Source organism: Perognathus longimembris, chromosome 12 (assembly GCF_023159225.1).
Source record: "Perognathus longimembris pacificus isolate PPM17 chromosome 12, ASM2315922v1, whole genome shotgun sequence".
Taxonomy (NCBI): Eukaryota; Metazoa; Chordata; class Mammalia; order Rodentia; family Heteromyidae; genus Perognathus; species Perognathus longimembris.
Window position 1 is genome coordinate 63,260,947 of NC_063172.1, and position 21,095 is coordinate 63,282,041.

Sequence of the window (21,095 nt, forward strand, 5' to 3'; positions counted from 1 at the left end):
ACAGGCATGAACCACCAGTGCCTGACTTACTGTCAAGTTTTAAATGAAGTCTTTTTTTTTTTTTTTTTTTTTTTTTTTTGGCCAGTCCTGGGGCTTGGACTCAGGGCCTGAGCACTGTCCCTGGCTTCTTCTTGCTCAAGGCTAGCACTCTGCCACTTGAGCCACAGCGCCACTTCTGGCCATTTTCTGTATATGTGGTGCTGGGGAATAGAACCTAGGGCCTCATGTATACGAGGCAAGCACTCTAGCCACTAGGCCATATCCCCAGCCCAAATGAAGTCTTTTTTAACATAAAGTGTGGTGTTAAGAACACATCCCAAATACTGGTTTTTTTAAGTAAATAAGAATTTTAGAGCTGGGAATATGGCTTAGTGGTAGAGTGCTTCCCTAGCATGTGTGAAGCCCTGGGTTACATTTCTCAGCACCACATAAACAGAAAAGGCCAGAAGTGGCGCTGTGGCTCAAGTGGTAGAGTGTTAGCCTTCATTCAGCAAAACAAGCTCAGGGACAGTGCCCAGGCCCTGAGTTCAAGCCCAAAGACTGAGAGAAAAAATTGCAAAGGTCAGTTAGAATATTCTAACTAAGACACCTAAACTATTTTATGAATACTCTGAAAAATACCAGATGTAATTGGTAATGATTTAGAAAATGTAAATACTTCCTGTCCTTTATGTAGTTCTATTAATTATTCAACTAAAAATACTCCATGTACAAGATAAGTAAATATTATTCTTTCTCTAAATCTCTATACAAGCATGATACAAATAACCACAAGAGGAAATCCAAATTGCATTCTTGATTTGTTTTAAAAATGCAAGACAGTATTGAGAAGCCATCAACTGTGCCTGAAATATTTTCTTAAGTTTTAGTCAATTATAGTAACATGACTAATTTCATAATGACCTTCAAATGTTATTTACAGTACTATGGCATATAGGCTCTTTGATCAAATAGGTTTATTGTGCAAATGTGCTAAAAATAGAAAAATCCCTGAGATGAATTATCTTGCTGGCCCACAGAAATAACTCTAACACTCTGTTCAGATTTCAATCTGAATTAAAATGTAATCTCACACCCACACACGAGTGTTAATACATTTTTCTATCCTACGTTGATAATGTAAGCATTTCTTTTCAGTAGACTGATTTACAAACTAATTACTAGACAGTGTAATCAGAAAACTTGTTTAAAATTAAACCATCAAAAACATACATACAAAAACAGAAACACAGGAGAAGATATACAATGATACATAAAGATATACATATAAACAACCTTTAGAAGTAATTAAGTTAATTCTCCAACTTTGAAGAGCCACCATCTCTTCTATGCTTTTAAGGTACACTAACATTTGATTACTTTGAAAGTAGAAAAAATATGTATTTAAAAAGCAAAACGTTTCCCCAAACGCCCATATGGCTTATGCAAGAGATTTCTTTTTTTACATTGTTAAAGATCAGATAAGCATTCATTAGTTTAGAAGATTGTCCTTTCATTTATGTAACCAGAGTGGATCTCACTCATGAATTTTAATCTGGACATCACTCATTCATAGGAAAGAACTTCTCACTGACTGGTCTCAGAAATGCTGCTGAGGTATTCTTCCGACTTCATGATAAAATTCGTCCACTCCTGACAAATGTCCTCCATGGAGAACTCTTCACCACCATATTCCAGAGGAAGAATTTTGGGGAAATGCTGAAGTAAACTTTGCTTGTAATTGTTCCCATGCATATGAATCTGAAATAATCAAACGATTTTAAAAGGAAGGCTCCCCCGATTGCCTTTTATACTATTAGATGCATTTCTGGTGGGGGATGTGCTACTAATATCCAGGATAGAGGGTACTTGATTACTTTCCTTTTTCTGGTATGAATCTGAAATACTGCTTATGTGAACATTGTGTTGCTGGGAGTCATAGCATTTCATGGCTTCCTTAGATTGACATTTTATTGTTGTTGTGTCCATATTAGGGCTTGAACTCAGAGCCTGGGCATTGTTCTTTAGCTTTTTCCCTCAAGGCTGGTGGTCTGTCTCTTAAGCCACAGCTCTACTTCCAGATTTTTGCTGGTTTATTGGAGATAAGAGTCTCCTTCCCCAACTTGCTTTGAACCATAATCCTCAGATCTCAGCCACCCAGCTAGGATTACAGGAACGAGCCACCTGTGGCTGGCTTTAGCTTGACATTCTTAGAACTGCACACGGTTTACTAAAAAGATAGTAAAATGTACTAACTGGTATTAATTCAAAGTAAGTAGAAGCACACATATAAGCCCATACTTAGATTCTAGAGCAACCATGTATGTGGTATAGCCAATGCATCCTCTTGGCTAGTGTATCAGGAAATGATGATGTTAGAGAACCTCAAATATTTAAACACTGTAAGCCTTGAAACTCAGCCATAGGCTTTCCTAAAGGTAAAGTCACGGGAACCAAAAGCAAGCCTTGCTAAAACAAATGAGTAAATCACCATCTTCCATTGCTAGGCAAAAAAGCTCATCTGTGCAAACCTAACAGTTTACTAAGGCCCTGGGGTGTACCAAGCCCTAAGGGCTGGGAAAGGACATTAGCATCTTCTTCTACCCGTGCTATAACTGGGAAGCTCACAATACCAAGCCTAGAATTTTTCTGAAATGTTGGAGACATTAATCCTGATCATTTTCTCAGGAAAAAAAGAACACTTTAGAATGCTGCCAAAATGCTGAGAAGAAAGGAAGGAAGGAAGGAAGGAAGGAAGGAAGGAAGGAAGGAAGGAAGGAAGGAAGAAAGGAAGGAAGGAAAGAAGGAAGGAAGGAAGGAAGGAAGGAAGGAAGGAAGGAAGGAAGGAAGGAAGGAAGGAAGGAAGGAAGGAAGGAAGGAAGGAAAGAAGAAAGAGAGGCTAGATTTGATTTTCACCATTTTTTTCCAGCAAATCTGTTTCATGTCAACTAAGATTCACTAAAATATCTCACGTAGGTTCTCAATTTGGAAATTTCTCTTTCCATATTATCCGTTTCAATTGAGTCCAATACATTGTTGGGGTTTTTTTGGTTGTTCTAGAATATCATTCAAAATAAAAATGCATATTTGCATTTTTAAGAGTTAAATCCAAGCCTGCTACTTGTTTGCTACTGCACAAGTAAAAGAGTGATGAAACCAAGTGTGGAAAAAAGGATACAAAAATGTGCTTTTTATTAAAAAATGCTAGTATGAAAAGTGACAGAAAATTTCCAGATTCACAAAAGCAGATAATTTAGGTTCTTCTTGAAGATAAAACAGGACAGAATAACAGATAAAGAAACTCTAGGGTCTTAATTTTCTGACCATATAAGATATATTTTCTTAAGATAAAAGAATATAGTTTATATCCAAATTTACAATTGTAATCATGTTATTATTCATATTTAATTAATTTTGTGATTTTTAATAGCAAACACCTTTCAGAACTATTTTTCAACAAGGCACAGTGGTACATACCTGTCTTACCATTTATTTGGGAGACTGAGCTGGTAGACAGCCTAGGGGCTATACAAACTAGCTGGATAACGCAGTGTGAGCCAAAATAAAAGCTTTAAAACTTCCCTGTGCAAACTAACATAGCAGAATGGATGCTCTTATTGAGAACCTACTCTCTTTTCAACCTTTCAGGAATTCTAAAAGATAATTAGATGTCCATCTGAAATTAAAAGCTCCACAGGATAGGCTGAGAGAGAGAGAGAGAGAGAGAGAGAGAGAGAGAGAGAAATTTCTTTGCTTTCACTAGCATGATATTAATTCATATAGCCCAGCTACTAAGCATTTCAGTTACACATTTCATTAGGAAAAATATGTATTTTGATCTGCATAAGGAACGCATTTATATAATTAGAAGTCAAATCAAGATTTTAAAAAATTCACAGGGAGATGTCTTGCTACCAACTCTAGCTTCGTGACTAGTCTATCCATCCTTACCAACCTCCACTCTGTTCCCTATGTGTCTTCCTGCATATTATTTGATGTCGTTGTTATGCCACTGTAATGTTATATTCTGGTTCTCCCCTTTTGGTAGAAACGATTGCATACAATCAACCTTAGCCTGATATTGTGTATTTTATTTTTCATACTGCCTGAAATCTTGTATTCTAGTGGGTAGATGAACCATCGTTTATTTCACTGGTCATCTTATGGTGAGTACTTGGTAGTTTCCGATCACTGCCTGCAATAAATATTCTGTATGTGTAACTTTGTGTACTGGTAAAACTGTAGGGGAACTTCTTTGATAGGTTACCACACTGTCCTCTAGAGCTCACATGTGGTTTTGCACTCCAGCCAGTAATTAATTCATGAGAGGTCTAGCTTCCCATTGCCTTCTAACCAACATACCTGATTTTTAAAATTAAAACTAAATCTTAATTTGTATGACTAGTTGGCTTATTAAAGACTCAAAATAGTAGGCCAATAGTGTAGGTTGATGTCCATGTGGAGGATAATCAAGAAATGCTTAAAAGAGCTTTCAATGTTTGGTCTGCAGAATCAGTGACTTAAATGTGTGTTGGTACTCACCCGTTCTTTAATTTTTTCGGTCAGGAATGGTTTAATCATAGAAAAGACAGCATGAAAAATAACTGGCTCATTTATCAAATGTATTCCACGAACTTTCAGTGGAAAAGAATCCTTTGGAAAAAGATGTTTTAATAAGAAAACATAAATAAATATTGCAGTTACATTCCTTAAAACAACTTTCTTTTTTGGATAATTTCTAAATTTACAGCAACAGCTAATTGTGACATTTTAATAATTATTCATGCTATCATTACAAAAGCCTGGCTTAAATCATTTTCCTTGCAGTTTAGACTAAGAGTCTACATATATTCACCATAAAAATCTATTGCCAACCATAAATAGTTACATGTAAGGAAACTGATTACTTTGAACAGGTATTATTTTCCCTTTTTTTTTGCTTCATAAAAATAGAAGAACTATAACCATACTTTTGATATTAGTATATATCCTTTTTTTGTTGCTTGTTCTGAGGATTTAATTTAGTCCAATCATTCTACTATTGAGTCACATCCCAGCCTATTGTATATGTCCTTTATATCAAAGAAATCCAGGCCTTAGAAAGTTTTAGGCAGACACTACCACTGAGCCATGCCTCCAGTCCTTTAGAAAGTTTGAAAAGTTAACACTTAGGGGAAAAAATCACATCAGCTGAGAGCCAGTGCTCACTCCCATAATCCTAGCTAATCACAAGGTTGAGATCTAGAGGAACTAAATTCAAAGTCAGCAGAAAAGTCTACTATCTACAAGTAAGCAGTAAAAAGCCAGGGTAGATGCATGGCTCAAGTGGTATAATTCTTTTTTTTTTTCAAATTTTTATTATCAGACTGATGTACAGAGAGGTTACAGTTTCATACATTAGGCATTGGATACATTTCTTGTACTGTTTGTTACCTTGTCCCTCATACCCCCCTCCCTCCTCCCCCTTTCCCTTTCCCCCCCATGAGGTGTTCAGTTCAATTACACCAAACAGTTTTGCAAGTATTGCTTTTGTAGTTGTTTGTCTTTTTTTACCCTGTGTCTCTCAATTTTGGTATTCCCTTTCAATTTCCTAGTTCCAATACCAGTATATACGGTTTCCAATATACTCAGATAAGATTACAGAGATAGTGTAGGTACAACCACAGGAAGGTGATAGAAGAACATCATCAATAATAGGGCCTGAGCACTGTCCCTGGCTTCTTTTTGCTCAAGGCCAGCAGCACTCTGCCACTTGAGTCACAGCGCCCCTTCTGGCCATTTTCTGTATATGTGGTACTGGGGAATCGAACCCAGGGCTTCATGTATACGAGGCAAGCGCTCTTGCCGCTAGGCCATATCCCCAGCCCTTCAAGTGGTATAATTCTAGCTATGAGCAAGAAAGCTGAGACAGAGCATAAAGCCCTGAGTTCAATCCTTAGTATTAGGGCATGCATACACACAGGCACGCACGCACACAATGATATTGTGCAGAGCTGGGTCCCAGTGTCTCACTCTAGAATCCTAACTACTCAGAGGCTGAGATCTGAGGCTTGCAGTTGGAAGCCAGTCCAAACAGGAAAGTCTGTGAAACTCTTATCTCCAATTAGCCACCAAAAAACCAGAGGTGGAACTGTAGCTCAAGTGGTAGTGTTAGCCTTGAGCAAAAAAGCTCAAGAACAGCGACTAGGCCCTATGTTCAAGCCCCAGGACTGGCACACAAAAATAAAAGAAAAAAGTAAATAAGGAGTTATGGTACAACAACTTTCTTTATTCATAGGAGGACGGGTGCTTGTCACATGACTTGTACATTGATGATCTCATGTGCCTGGGCTCTACTATGTCACCGCACTACCATCCTTTATTAATTTATAAAGTGCGGACAATAATAGTCATCAGTCATAGGCACTGGATAGCTTTTGGATAGAAATGCGTTTGATACACTTAGCAAAGTACTTGGAACACAGCAATCTAATATTTTCGTTATCATTACTATTATTACTATTATGTACAAAGCCCTTACTGTGTTTAAGGTTATTCTTTAGCTAGGTTTCCAGAGAATTATTGTATCAAAGATAATGGCTATTAAAAACTATATCAAATCATACCTACCAAGACTTATAGGATAATTAGGAAGAAAATGTAATGAAAAGAAAATAAAATCACATTATTATTTTCATGTATAATTTTTGTAGTTAGCTAAGTTTGAGCATTATTTTTGTAGCTTGTTCTTTTTTTCTGGTGGGACACTGGGAGGAGTTGAACTCAGACCCTGACCTTGCTAAGCAAGCACTTTCCTGTGTAAGCCAACTCTTGTGCATTAGTTATTTTTCCAGTAGGGCCTCACATCTTCCCATGCAACCCTAGCCCTCAATGCTCCTTCTGACTCTTCCTGCCTAACTGGGACGTTATGTACACACCACATCTAGCATTTTGTTGGTTGAGTTGGGGTCTCAGGAACTTTTTCATTTGGGCTGATCTCAATCCAAGACCCTTCTGATCTCTACTTCCTGAGTAGCTGAGATTACAGGTGTGATCAACCACACCAGGCCGCAGTTGGTTACATTTCCCAATCAATTAATTATGCTTCTTGTTAGCATTCTTTTTTTTATTATCAATTAAATTTTGTTGACAAGGTGTTGTGCAAAAGGGGTACAGTTACATAATAGGGCAGTGAGTACATTTCTTGTGGGCCTAGCATTCTTAAATTACATGCATTGTTTCTGGCATTAATTGCATTTTTTCGTTGTATTTCTAATGTATTAACACATCCTAAAGCTATTTTTTTTTTTTTTTTTGCCAGTCCTGGGGCTTGGACTCAGGGCCTGAGCACTGTCCCTGGCTTCCTTTTGCTCAAGGCTAGCACTCTGCCACTTGAGCCACAGCGCCACTTCTGGCCATTTTCTGTATATGTGGTGCTGGGGAATCGAACCCAGGGCCTCATGTATATGAGGCAGGCACTCTTGCCACTAGGCCATATCCCCAGCCCCTAAAGCTATTTTTGAAAGAGTTATCGCTAGCAATTTAAAATATAAACTTACTGTAAGCACAGCAGCAATCTTCTTGGCTACAGATGGGGCAATTTGTAAGGCATGAGAAATCTGCCAGCCTTCCAGATCAAATATAACCTTGACTCCATTCCGTTGAGTGTCCACTTCCTGAACAATAAGCTCCGATGTGATTAGACTTACACGAAATACGTCATATGCTGTAAAAACTTTTGGGTCCCAGTATGCTTTCAAAAAAAAAAAAAAAAAGCACAGATCATGTACCAGCATTGTATAAAGACTCAGAAAGGTTCTTTGGGGGAATTAATTCATTTTAGACTTAAAGGATCAACAAAAACAAAAGCATGTACAAAGGATCAAGGATTTAATAATAGTTTGGCTAGGCCAGAGAATAACTTTCCAAGGCAAAGAACATACTTTTATGAGCATGGGAGGAAACAATGAATACAGGCTGTATTTGATGACCAAGTAAAGCCCACCTTCCCACACAAGAGAGGGTTGTGCCTGGAGATTGGCTAAGCCCTTGCCTATGCTTCGAGCTTGGGCTTGGGCTGTGTGCAGTAGTGCTAGACCCTTGGTAACTGCTGGGGTTTGGATGTGAAACATACCCCAAAACCTCAGGTGTGAAAGGCTTGGTTCCCTACTTCATTGTTGGTGGAAATGTAAACTTGTTCAGCTACTCTGGCAAGCGGTATGGAGATTCCTCAGAAGGCTCAATATAGAACTCCCCTATGACCCAGCAGCCCCACTTTCGGGCATCTACCCAAAAGACCACAAACAAAATTACACTAAAGGGTTGGGGATATGGCCTAGTGGCAAGAGCGCTTGCCTCGAATACTTGAAGCCCTGGGTTCGATTCCCCAACACCACATATACAGAAAATGGCCAGAAGTGGCGCTGTGACTCAAGTGGTAGAGTGCTAGCCTTGAGCAAAAAGAAGCCAGGGACAGTGCTCAGGCCCTGAGTCCAAGGCCCAGGACTGGCAAAAAAACAAACAAACAAACAAACAAAACAAAATTACACTAAAGCCACCAGCACAACAATGTTCATCGCAGCACAATTTGTCATAGCTAAAATATGGAACAAACCCAGATTCCCCTCAGTAGATGAATGGAACAGGAAAATGTGGTACATGTACACAATGGAATTTTATGCCTCTATCAGAAAGAATGGCAATGTCCCATTTGGAAGGAAATGGAAGGACTTGAAAAAAATTATACTAAGTGAAGTGAGCCAGACCCAAAGAAACATGGACTCTATGGTTTCCCTCATAGAGAATAATTAGCACAGGTTTAGGCTAGTCACAGCAGAGGACCACAAGAGCCTAATAGCTATGCCCTTATGAACACATAGATGATGCTAAGTGAAATGAACTCCATGTTATGGAAACGACTGTCATATCACTGTTGTAATTACTTTCAATATGCCATGTGAAACCGTAGCTTCTATTGTTGATGATCCTCTTGTATCCCCTTCCTGTGGTTGTACCCGCACTATCACTGTATCTTATCTGAGTACACTGGAAACTGTATACACTGGTATTAGAACTAGGAAAGTGGAAGGGAATACCAAAATCGAGAGCCAAAGGATAAAAAGACTACCAGCACAACCAAAGAAGGGGCTAAGGGAAATGTAGGAAGAGCAAGTAGACAGGTTGGTCTTCCAACAGCTCTCAGGGACAGGTAGGCATAGTAATCCCGCCCATACAGGCCTGAACAGGAAACTGGCCTTCAGAAAGCAGAGCTAGAGAAGCAGCCAGGTGACTATACACACTCCTGCCCACGCAGCGCACCAGTGGCCCGGCATCCCTGAGATGGCCTTCACCTGGAAAAGGATAAGATCCTATCTGAAAAACAAAGGCTGAGGGTGTGGCGCAACTGGTGGAGCAATTACCTAGAAAACCTTCAAAGCCTAGAGTTCAAACCATAATACCACCCCACAAAAGTGGAATGAAGGGGCTGGGAGTATGGCTTAGTGGTAGAGTGCTTGCCTACCATGCACGAAGCCCTGGGTTCGATTCCCCAGCACCACATACATAGAAAAAGCAGTAGTAGCGCTGTGACTCGAGTGGGAGAGTGCTAGCCTTGAGCAAAAACAAGCCAGGGACATATGAAACGAGTCCGTGTTCTAATGAATTTCAGAATGTAAAGTGTGAATAAAACTGCAAATTGAACACATAAGATGATGCTAAGTGAAATGAACTCCACGTTATGGAAACAAGTGTTATATCAGTGTTGTAATTATTCTCAACATGCCATGTGAAACCGTACCCTTTTTTTCCTCTCGTATTCCCTTTCTGTGGTTGTCCCCGTGCTATCACTGTATCTCATCTGAGTTCCCTGGATGCTGTATATACGTGGATTAGAACTAGGGAAGGGAGAGGGAATATCAAAATCAAGAGACAAAGGATAAAAAGACAAACCATTCCAAAATCAATATTTACAAAACCATTTGGTGTAAATCAACTCTACAACCCATGGGAGGGGAAATGAGGGAGGAGGTAACAAGTTGAACAAGAAATGTACTCACTGCCTTACATATGAAACTGTAACCCCTCTGTACCACACTTTGACAATAAAGGGAAAAAAATGAAAAAATACTGCAAATTGGATGGAGAAGAGCAGAATACTCAGAATTATATACATTCCGAGCTTCAGAAGAGGATACTTCAAAACAGAAGAAATGGCTGTCTGTGTTGAATGGGCAATAAAATAGAACTCAAGTGAGCCATCAAATTTAATGGAAAGGTCTGTGTATATTTCCTCAGGTCTTTTCAGTAAAGATGGGAATTAAATTAGGCCACGACAGACAGACAGACACAGGAGTGACTGACTGTAAGGATTTTATGGACAGTGAGAAGAGAAGTTTGTCGGGAACGCAGAAGGGGAGATAGAGGAGGCTGGGTGGAAGATGAGTGTTGTCCAAGTGAGGAGGAGCTACCTAGCCCTTGGGTTGTGACTTGTCAGCAAAAGAAAAAGAAGGAAAAAAGTGGAGGCCAAGCTTATTAGAAAAGCAAAAGAAAGGAAAGACAGAATGAGTACACAACCCAGATGTGGGTGTGGGCACCTCTGACAACAGGTGCAATGCATGCCTAAACATCATGAGGATTTATGGTGGAAAAGTAGGGGGCGGTTAGCTCAATTTTACCTTAGTGTAAGTGCTCCTTTCTGCTCTACGCCTGGTACATTCTGTTGCTTTGGCTGTTACACTGTCTAATCAATTGGGCACACAGGTTTCAAGACTGGCCTGCTGGCCTAACTTGGTTTGTTGATTTCTGAGTATCTCTTCAATGATGCGTTCTGCCAGATACTTCCTTCAAGACAGATGTCCATATAGGGGATACATATTTTTTCTTTGCAAGCAAATACTTTTTGTGATCTCCTGGACTTTGTATTATTGTCATTCAGAATTAAGTTTTTAATATTTCTTACTACGCAGTTTTTTGGGGGGTTGGTAGTGGGGCTTGAACTCTGGGCATGGGCACTGGCCCTGAGCTCTTCAACTCAAGGCTAGCGCTCTACCACTTCAAGCACACCACCACTTCCAGTCTTTTGGTGGTTAATTGGAGATAAGCATGTCAGAGACTTTCCTGCCTGTGTTGGCTTCGAACAGCAATCCTCAGTCTCCTGAGTAGCTAGGATTACAGGCATGAGCCACCAGTACACAGCTTTACTACATGTGTTCAGAACACTTCATCTTGATCTTTTTTTTTTTTTTACTTCTGCCCACCATATCTCTTCTTATTCTTCACTTATTTTATAAAGTTGACTGTGTGGAAAAATGGAAGTAGGATGTTCACATGTTTCTGTTCAATTCTCACAACTGCTAGAATTTTGTTATCATTGAAGACTATTAAAGTCAAAATTAAACCTGTTACTCCTAAAGACTTAAACATGAATTCTAGACAATGGATTCATTGAGGCTTTCTATATGGCAGCCAAGAAAAGCAGAAGAGAAGCACCAAAGGAAAGAGGAAAAGGAAGAGGAGGGGGAGGAAGAAGAGATGCACATGACTCACCGATTCGATAAATAAGAACTCGACTGCCTGAGAGGTCCCTGGATCTCAGGACGCCATGGTAGCCAGCCTTCAGAAGGCCAAGAATACTTCTGGGGCGCAGATCTGCACTTATTTCTGGACACTCCGCTCTCCATTTAAAATAGTTTTTTAGTAACTGAAAAAAAAAATAAAAATACCCATAAACAACAGACAAGGTGAGCATTTTGTCACTACAGTCGAGGCTGGAGTTACGGAGAATCTTGCTTGTCTAGCAAGTGTGAGGCACTGAATTCAAAAGAAACGATGAAAAATACTATTTAATTACCACACACACACACACACACACACACGTGTGTGCACACAAAATTCTTGACAGGAAACACTAGCTCACGCCTGTAATTCTAGATACTTAGGAGGCTGGAATCTAAGGATTGCAGTTCAAAGCTAGCCTCAGCAGGAAAGTCCATGAGATTCATCTCCAACTAACCACCAAAAAGCCAGAAGCGGAGCTGTGGCTTAAGTGGTAGAGCACTAGTATTGAGCATAAACGCTCAGGGACAGCATCCAGGCCTTGAGTTCAAACCCTAGGTAGGACTGGTGCATACACACACACACACACACACACACACACACACACACACACACACGAAAGCCTGACATTGTATATGAACCCTACCATCCACTGTCAGGATTTGGGATAGCTTCGTAGCTACAGAACCCAATGTTCAAGTTTGAGTACTTTTCAGTTGACACCTGCAGTAGACAGTCTTTACAGACAATCACCAGCAGCAAATCTTCCCCTCCTAAGGTTCACAGGCACTCCTTCCAGCAGGGAGTGGGAGCTACTTGATCCTCTTGAAGGTAGACTGGCCTTACAGTTTGCTTGGATTCACAGAAATGTAGTGGAAAGGACATTGCGTTCAACTTTTAGTGAGGGAAAAACAAAGCTGAGCTGGGCCGGCACATCACACCTGTACCCTAACTGCTCAGAAGACTGAGATCTGAAGATCTCAATTCAGAGCCAACCCAGGCAGGACACTCTGAGAGTCTCTCATCTCCAGTTAACCGCCCAGAAGCCAGAAGCGGCAACATGGCTGAAGAGGTAAAGCACTGGCCGCAGACCAAAAGAGCTCGCTCTGGATGGCATTGGGCTCTGAGTTCAAGCCCCAGAACTGGCACACACAAAACAAACAAATAAATAAATCTGGTCATTCATAACTTTCACTCGAGATCCCAGACAGCTGTAAGATTCCTAAATGGCAACTGGTCGTGTGGCGAGACACGGATTCCTTCTCTGGAGAAGAAAGTGTCCTAATAGCGTGACTTCAGCCAATCTTATGCCACCCTGGGATTAAAAAGGCACCCTTTCCACGGAGCCCTGCCAAAGCAGAGAACACAAACAACCACAAAGCAGTGATTTCAGGAGATAACCAGAACACTGCCTTCAGCACAACTTTTAGGATGTTTTGAAACATACAAGAATAGGAATCAATCAAACTAATTAGGAGAACCAAAGGAGCTGTATACCCGAATAATGGATACAAGAGAAACAAAAGAATCCCATTTTCTGGAGGACTTGGTGGTGGTCGTCTGCAAGAACCGTGACAAATAATTAAATTACATGACATTATTACATTTTAATTTTTCTTCTTCTAAGTGTTGGTCTTCTCATTTCTCTCTGTCTCTGTCTGTCTCTGTCTCTCTCTCTCTGTCTCTCTCCCTCTGATTTTGCCTCCTCTTTCTCTATTTTGTATCCCTCTCTTTTTCTGTTTTGTCTCTTTATCTAATAAATTCTTTTGGGGGGTGGCTGTTGCTTGTTTTATTATTTGTCCAAGGGAGGTGGTATTGGACCGAGGTAGAGAAGACAATGGTACACAAGAAATGACCCAAAGGCTCACCTCTTCTGCAGAAGGCCCTTAGACTCCAAGATGCCTTTTAGCTGGGTGCTCTAACCGTACCTACACTTTGGGGCTTCACTTTTATTTCTACAATCACCGAGTCAGATCAAAATCTGGAGGCTACCATGTATCCTCTAATAAATTCTTAACTTTAAAAGTGACACTGTTGCTATGAGTTAAATACAACTGAAAAGTAAGAAAGAAAGTCAGTCAATTTGCCAACACAGAAATAATTGGTGACCTAAATAGCCATTTCCAAAGGCAGCCAGAACAACCAGCACATTGTAGGTTCAGATATAGTCACTGAGTTCTTTAAGCTGAATTCCCATGCCTTCGGTCCTAGGAGAGGCGTGTGAAAGTCCCAAGCCCTTTACAGGGCTCGCTGTTTTTTGTCTTATAGTTTCTTCAGACATCAAAGCATGCCTGTAAATTTTGATTCAAGCAATATATCGGAAACAACGTATGAGTGATCGTGTACAAGAAATGGTTTTGTTTGCCTGTGGAACAATAAGAGACCTTTCAGGTATTAAAAGCAGAGTGGTTTGATCACTCCCCTCCCCCAGCAGAAGAGATTGCATCACTGCATGAGGAAATGATTTTTGTAAAGGTGCACAAATTGCTTTCATGCCTCCAACATTTACCTTTCCAGTGGGAAGGGTTGAACCAAGATTTTTGAGAGTTACTTTCCCACTGATAAATAAATTCACAAATGATTAAAATAGACTGCTAGTTATAGATTCTCAAACAACCAAACCACCTTACATCTACCACAACAAAAATAGGTGTCAATGAATTTCCCCTAGAGAAATGCCCGTTTTGTACAAAAACTTTAAATATTTTATGTTCCAAATAAGTTTCTTTTCCCATCAATTGCCTTTCTTTATCATTTTTATGTATCTCCATAGTTCACTTTCTTCTCACAACTACCCTGAAAGTAGCTATTTTTACCTCATCCTATGGATAAGAAAAACAGAGCTACTCCTCATAATTTTGCCTCTAAATACCATAGTTAGGATAACTTTCTACTCTTGTAATGTTCATAATAGATATTAAACCTCAATATGAATTTTCAAGGGAATGAGCCATACTCAAACCGTAGCAATAAAAAAACAGAAATATAAGAAAGTGTACTGACAGCACAGGTTCTCCACAGGGTCGCTCACGTTCATACCCCGCTCCTGAATGGCAGACTTTTCTAAACAAGTGACTCGCTCCTTATTTCCCAGTGTCTTCTACAATGAATAATAATGACAAAGCTCACTCAAAGACCAAAGGTATGGCTCATGTGGTAGAGCACTACCAGCTGAAGCCCCGAGTTCAAGCCCTGGTACCATCCCAAGACAAAACAAAAATGCATGCAAACACTAATTATAAATGTGCTCTGGATTCCATAAGTACATTAGCTCTTAGGGTTGGAAAAGTTTATGAATTCACTATCACTTCCAATACAAAACGAAACCCCTTTGCACAATTACTTAAAGATAATTACTTAAAACTTCAAATAGAAACACTAGAATGTGAGACATTTCATTATAACTGAAACGCATATTAAGATTTCTTCTACCAAAACCTAGGGGAATATATATATATACATATACATATATTCTGTATATATATATTATATTCTGTATAAGGGAGTTAGAAATAACTGCCATTGTGGAGGAAAATAAAATGATAATATCACATACTTTTCTCTTTGCAAATTCCTTTACAGTTGGCAAAGAGAGAGAGAAGGTAGAGGCAGAATTGGTTTCTAGCCAATGAATTGAGACCCAATGCTACTTGTCAATTCCTCAGGACACTGTATGGCACAAGAAAGATGGGTATAGAAAACCACATATTATGACAGATTTAGTAATGTTTATTAGTTTTCCTACACATTAATATTTAAAAAGCAGCTGAAATGAAATCAGCAAGTAGGGCCAATTAACACATAATAGCTATTACTGTTATGACTGCCATGACACTCCTGCAGCGACTGTCCTTTTCTTCCACTGGCGTATATTGCATTGTATAAGTAAGGTATTTCATCATAACATTTCCACGTCTGCTTCTTCCGAGCATCTGGTCAGTAACAATCTTGTTTGATGCGCAGGAAGAGTTAATAACATATAACCCCATCCCTACGAATTCATGATACATAACCAATTTCCTGGGAAAATCCTTTTTTCCTTGAAAAACCTCTCTTTGAAAGCATAGATCCCGGCCATCCCAGAGGACCATGCGGAGATAATCACAGGCAGGAGAAGAAGGAGGTTATAAGGAGGTTTATTAGTGGGGCCATAGTCCCCACGGGAGAGGGAGCTACATGGCGTCTGCACCTTATCCAGGTGGCAGCGGCTCTCTCTGGGGGTAAAGGGGAAGTAGGTAGGTGGTGAGCAGGAGTGGCTCATGAGGTATGGGTGGATCTGGGGGCCAGTGGGAGGAGCTGAGGACCTGAGGCTAGGGAAATGCTAACACTCCTAAGTCCTTAAACTCCAATAAAAGCTCTAGATCTTCAGACCTTCTAGGCAGCTGACTAATTTTTTGGCCTGTCCATTCTCCCATCTCATCTGAAGACGGTATTTTCACCTTCTTTGGCTTAATAAACCTACTCCCATTCAGTCTCCTCCCCCACAAGACCAAGAAGAACCTTCTGGCCCTGTCCTGTTTACCCACTCCTGGTGACAAATAGTACTTGCCAAGTAATTATTAGTTGATTGTTCATACTGCTGGAACACTTGCACAATACACTTAAGCATAAAGTAAATAAGCAAAGCTGTATTCGTACTTCACTCCACATCCAAATACACTCAACCTGTGCCCTGGGTGCAACCTCTAGGCGAAAACAAAACTTTAAAAATATGAATACATAGGTGTATAGACATACAGAGACAGGCACACACATGAACAAGTACTAAAAGAAAGCAACTAACTGGAAACATCCGGAATATTTAGATATATAAAAGATGATTAACATCACTTGAAACTAAACGAATGAACGTCACGTTGACAAAAAACTTTCTCACTTAGCAAATTGTCACGAAAAATTACATATCCTACTAGGAAGACACATTTTCATCAGGGCAAGGAGGGACGCGGGCTCTCTGGAAGAGAGGGCCCTGCCTTTCTCAGAACTCTGCCAAGTGATTCTGCCAGTTGAATGTCTTCTTATTGATAGGCCAGGATAACGCGTGGAGACCTTCTAGAATGCGGTCTCGGATGGAAGAAACCTCGTCCACTGTATATCTTCTGCACTGTTGGGCAAGGACTACATGTCCAAAAAAAGTAAAACAGAAGGCATTAAATATCACACGGGTAACCACCAGCATCCACAGGAAGTCACCCCTATAATCCGAAAACAGGACGGGTTGGGTGCGTTTAGTATCTTTACGTTATGGAGTCAGGGCTGCTCGATAAAAGCGAGTGGGATTCGGACACGTTCAGACGAGAGCACCCTCGCCACTTCAAATCGCATCAGAAAAGCAAACCGTCCACACCGCAGGCATCACCGGTCTGCCCGCGTGGAGACGGACGGGGCGGGCTCGGGGTGGTAAAGCGACGGCGATGCGCGGCCCCGTCCCCGCCACGGGGCGGGTGGGGAGCTTCTCCCGTTGGAAACACTGCTCTTCAGCGCGCGCGGTGAGGACTCGCGAATTCGAGGTAACCTTTACGGAAAGGTTCCCGCTCTCCGACTGGGTTGCATTATCCATTATTGTTTTAGCAAATACATGCGTCTAGGGGAAGCAGTGCTGGACGGACCCCGTCCGAGTCCCCCCCACCCACCCCACCCCACCCCACCCCGCGGCGGATGGCTAGCTCTCACGGTGCCGGCGCCGCTGAAGGTCACGGCTCACCCGGCACGGCCGGGTCAAGGTCAGGTCGGGGGCCAGGTGCGGACCGGCGGGGAGTGGCGAGCTGGGGCGGGGTGGGGGGGCGCGTCGGGGCTCGCGGGCCTTCCCCCCCCCCGCGCCCCGTCCTCCCCACCGGCCCGAGCAGGACTCCCGCACGCGGTGTGTGCGTGCTGGGGGGGAGGAGGATGGGGAGCCCTCGGGGCTCCGGGTCCTGGTTCGCGTGGAGGGGCTGCCAGGGCTTTGGGGGGCGTGGGGGGGGAGTGTGGCTTCAGGGGTCCGGGGCGCCCCGCCGTTCCCGCCCTTCCTCCCTCCCGCCCTCCCCGCGCGCCCTGGGAGCGCACGGCCCGGCGGGGGGGCGTCCGCCTTCTCCCCCCCCCCCCCCGCCCCAGCCGTCGGGGGAGGCGCTCCCCGGGCCGTCCCGGGCTCCCCGGCCCCGCGGGGCGCGCGCTCACCCGCCAGGCCAGCTCCAGGTCGAAGTCGCGGGCGCGCAGGAAGCGCAGCAGGAAGGCGTCGGGGAAGGGCCGCGGGGAGAACGGGGCGCCCGCCGCCCGCGCCCGGCGCCGCAGCTCCTGCACGCCCGGCTGCAGCCGCGCACAGTGGTCCGGCAGCGCGTTGAGCGGCGGCTGCCCCGGGCCGCTCCCCGCGCCCGGCCCCGTGCCCGCCATGCCCGCCGCGCCCTCGCCGGCGCCCCGGGCCGCGGGGGAAAAGCGCGGGCCCCGCGCCATCCCCCGCCCCTGGCGAGGGCCCCGCCGGCCGGCGCACACCCACCCACCCGCCCACCCGCCCGGGGGCAGGCCGGGACGGCCCCTTAAAGGAGCCCGCCCGCGTGGGGCTCCTCCCCTCCCGCTCCCCCTCCGGCGCTCAGCTCCTCTCCAGAGGGGGGCTTGGGGGTCCAATGGCAGCCGCAGGAGGTCCTGGGGGGGGGGGGACTCCACCTGGGTGCCATCCCCGAGGGCCTCCCCGTCATCCCCCCCCCCCCCTTACAGGAGAACGCTTCCCAAGCCCTGGGCCCTGGCCACGGTAGCGTTGTATGCAAATCAATGCGCCCGAGTGCGCCACCCCTGGGGTTTGAACCCTGGGCCTGGGGCTCTCCACCCCCCTGGAGCCACAGTTCTGCGCGTGGCTCTTTGGTGGTTCGCTGTGGTCAGCGCCTCAAGGACTTTCCTTCCTAGGCTGGCTTTGAAACTTGACCCTCAGCTCTCAGGCTCTGAGCAGTTTAGGATTAGAGACGTGAGCCACCATCGGCCAAGTAAATCCTCTGAATCTGATGAGGACCCTAGTGTGAATGACAGTGAAGAAGCGGGTAGGGTGTGGATGGAGTTGGGGGGGGGGGGACGACGCAGAGGAAGACCCCAACTGCCTCACCAAGGAGCCACTGCTCGGCCTCGGTGGCTACACTGGAAGCAGGTGTCGGGTGAGAGACCGAGGGGTAACAGGAAGTCCATGGTAGTCGAGAGGAGTGCTAAGCCGAATGACTTAAAAGACCAGTCCTCTCTGACAGTATTCAGGCTTTAAAAAGTAGAAGTCTACACAGTATGTTTTCCTCTCTTGCTAAACATTTTCCTATTTTCAAAACTACATTTGTGCATCTACAAGCAGTCGTACAAATGGTTTGTAGGTACACTGTGTCTTGATCAGTGCCTTCCTTCCCCCTCCTTTCCAGCAAAGGAAAATTTTTACAACCACTTTGTGTGGGTGTGCTTGAACTCAGGGCCTGGGCCATGATCCTGAGCTTTTTTTGCTCAAGGCTACGGTTCTACCACTTGAACGACAGCTCTACTTCCAGCCTTTTGAAGGTAGAGTCTTACAGATTTCCCTAACTGGGCTGACTTTCAACCTTTGAAGGGTTAAATAAAAAAAACGGCTCTGTTCTGAGGTGTTAACCCTTTTGTTGTCTACCTCAAAATATAAATGACCCTGAGCATGCTTAAGTTTCTCAGGAACTGGTTTGTTGTGCTAAAGCTGTTGAGCTGCAAATTCTTTAACAACCCAAAAGCCAGACTCCCCACAAGCCAGACTCCCCACAGCGCTCGTAAATCCCTAGAACAAAGCTATCTCCAAGTCAAGCAGCTGCTCTGTGCTGTGCCTGGCCTTGGGCCGGCACAGAGTATGAGAGTATGAGAAAAAAGGACATTAAAGGCAGACCCAGACTGTCAATCACCCCACTTGGCAGGACAGCTTGTGGGAATCCAGACAGTCAGGAAACTTCCTTGATAACCTCCAATGCCCCTAGCCCCCGAGCCAATCAGCCTTCGGTCCATACCCTAATTATGCCCCAACACCTGGTTGCTGTAAATTTCGTAGTTTTTGCCTTTATAAGCCCTGTAAAAAATCAGCTCGGGGCTTCTTCCCTATCTCCGCTGCGTCGGTGTAACTCGCCTGATTCAAGCCTTGCTTTTGCATTTCGGAACGTCTGGCTCTCGGTGGTCTTCTTGGTGGGTTTCTCTCGACTTGGGCATGACACCTTGATCCTGACCTCTCAGTCTCCTGAGTAGCTAGGAATACAGACTTGAGCCACCAACACTGGGCTTAGTCTTAGTGATGGCCTCTGGTTTGGTTTGGTTTTTGTTTTTCTTTCGTTGTTGTGACAGTACCTGAGGCTTGAATTTAGGGCCTGAGTGCTGTCCTTTTTTACTCAAGACTGGTGTTCTACCACTTGAGTCACAGTCCTACTTCTGGGTGTGTTTTGTTTTGTTTGTTTGCTTGTTTTTTTTGCCTGTCCTGGGGCTTGGACTCAGGGCCTGAGCACTGTCCCTGGCTTCTTTTTGTTCAAGGCTAGCACTCTACCACTTGAGCCACACTTCTGGCTTTTTCTATATATGTGGTGCTAAGGAATCGAACCCAGGGCTTCATGTATGCAAGGCAAGCACTCGACCACTAGGCCATATTCCCAGCCCTCCCACCTTTTTTTTTTTTTTCTTTTTTTGATGGTAACTTGGAAATAAGATTCTCTGGGACTTTCCAACCCAGGCTGGCTTTGAACTTCAATCCTCAGATTCCAGTCTCTTGAGCAGATACTATTCCAGGCATGAGCCACCAGGGCCTGGCTTAGCAACTGTGTTTTTAAAAGTGGAGTAAAAAGTTCAACAGATCATGGATATTAACTAGCGTGTCATTATTGGAGCCAAATTTGGTACCTCTCCATTTGTGAAATTCACTTGAGTATAAAGTAATCTTGGCCAGATTATTGTCTACCCTATTATGACCCAGATGGTTATGGAAGGTGGCTCCTAAATGAGCATAGGTATGACAGAGGTCACAGTGCCAATCTGTAAGAACAGCCAAGAGTGCCTCCCATTTGGCTATTGGTCCCATTGTAGAGAAGAGTACACTGTTGAGAAAGAAAAAGATGGAGAAATAGAGGAGAAGACATATACGGTGAGACTCCAACTCTGAAACAAGTTTATTCTTGGTAAAGAATGCAGATATGTTGGGGTTTTCAACAATATATTTGGGGCCTAAAAAATGTTAGAATCTTGATACATATTTTCAGAAGGTGTTGCGCTACATTTGTTTTGAAGTGTGTTCAACTTTCCTACAAAGAAATACTTACACATATGTACATATGTATGTATGTATATGTGTCTATGTCTATACTGGTGAGCTCTCATGCTTAGTGAAAATGTCCCTGGCATGCAGAATGCCAAAAGAACTTACACGGTTATAAAGAGATTTATTAGATTGAATTGGCTTGCCAAACACTCTCAGAATGTCTATCGGCACACAGGAGAGTTGGAGGAAAGTGTAGCTTCTCAGACCAAGCAGCTGGAGACTTGCGTTAAAAGGGGAATCAATCAATCAAGGCTATAGCCTGGAAGCTTCCAGGAGAATTGCTGGTGAGTCTGTTGAAAACTGAAGAATCGAGTACCTGGTGTCCACAGGT

General features: G+C 43.4%; 1 protein-coding gene across 1 annotated transcript; it reads right to left on the reverse strand.

Annotated features, from left to right (window-relative positions):
- Positions 1-443: 443 nt before the first annotated feature.
- Positions 444-17,937, reverse strand: Ttpa (alpha tocopherol transfer protein). The gene is made up of 5 exons (XM_048358673.1): positions 17,665-17,937; positions 11,503-11,656; positions 7,518-7,711; positions 4,522-4,632; positions 444-1,740 (listed from the first exon to the last, which is right to left on the reverse strand). Exons 1-5 carry the CDS (start codon positions 17,935-17,937, stop codon positions 1,567-1,569), a joined length of 906 nt encoding a protein of 301 aa, XP_048214630.1. The 3' UTR covers positions 444-1,566.
- Positions 17,938-21,095: the final 3,158 nt, after the last annotated feature.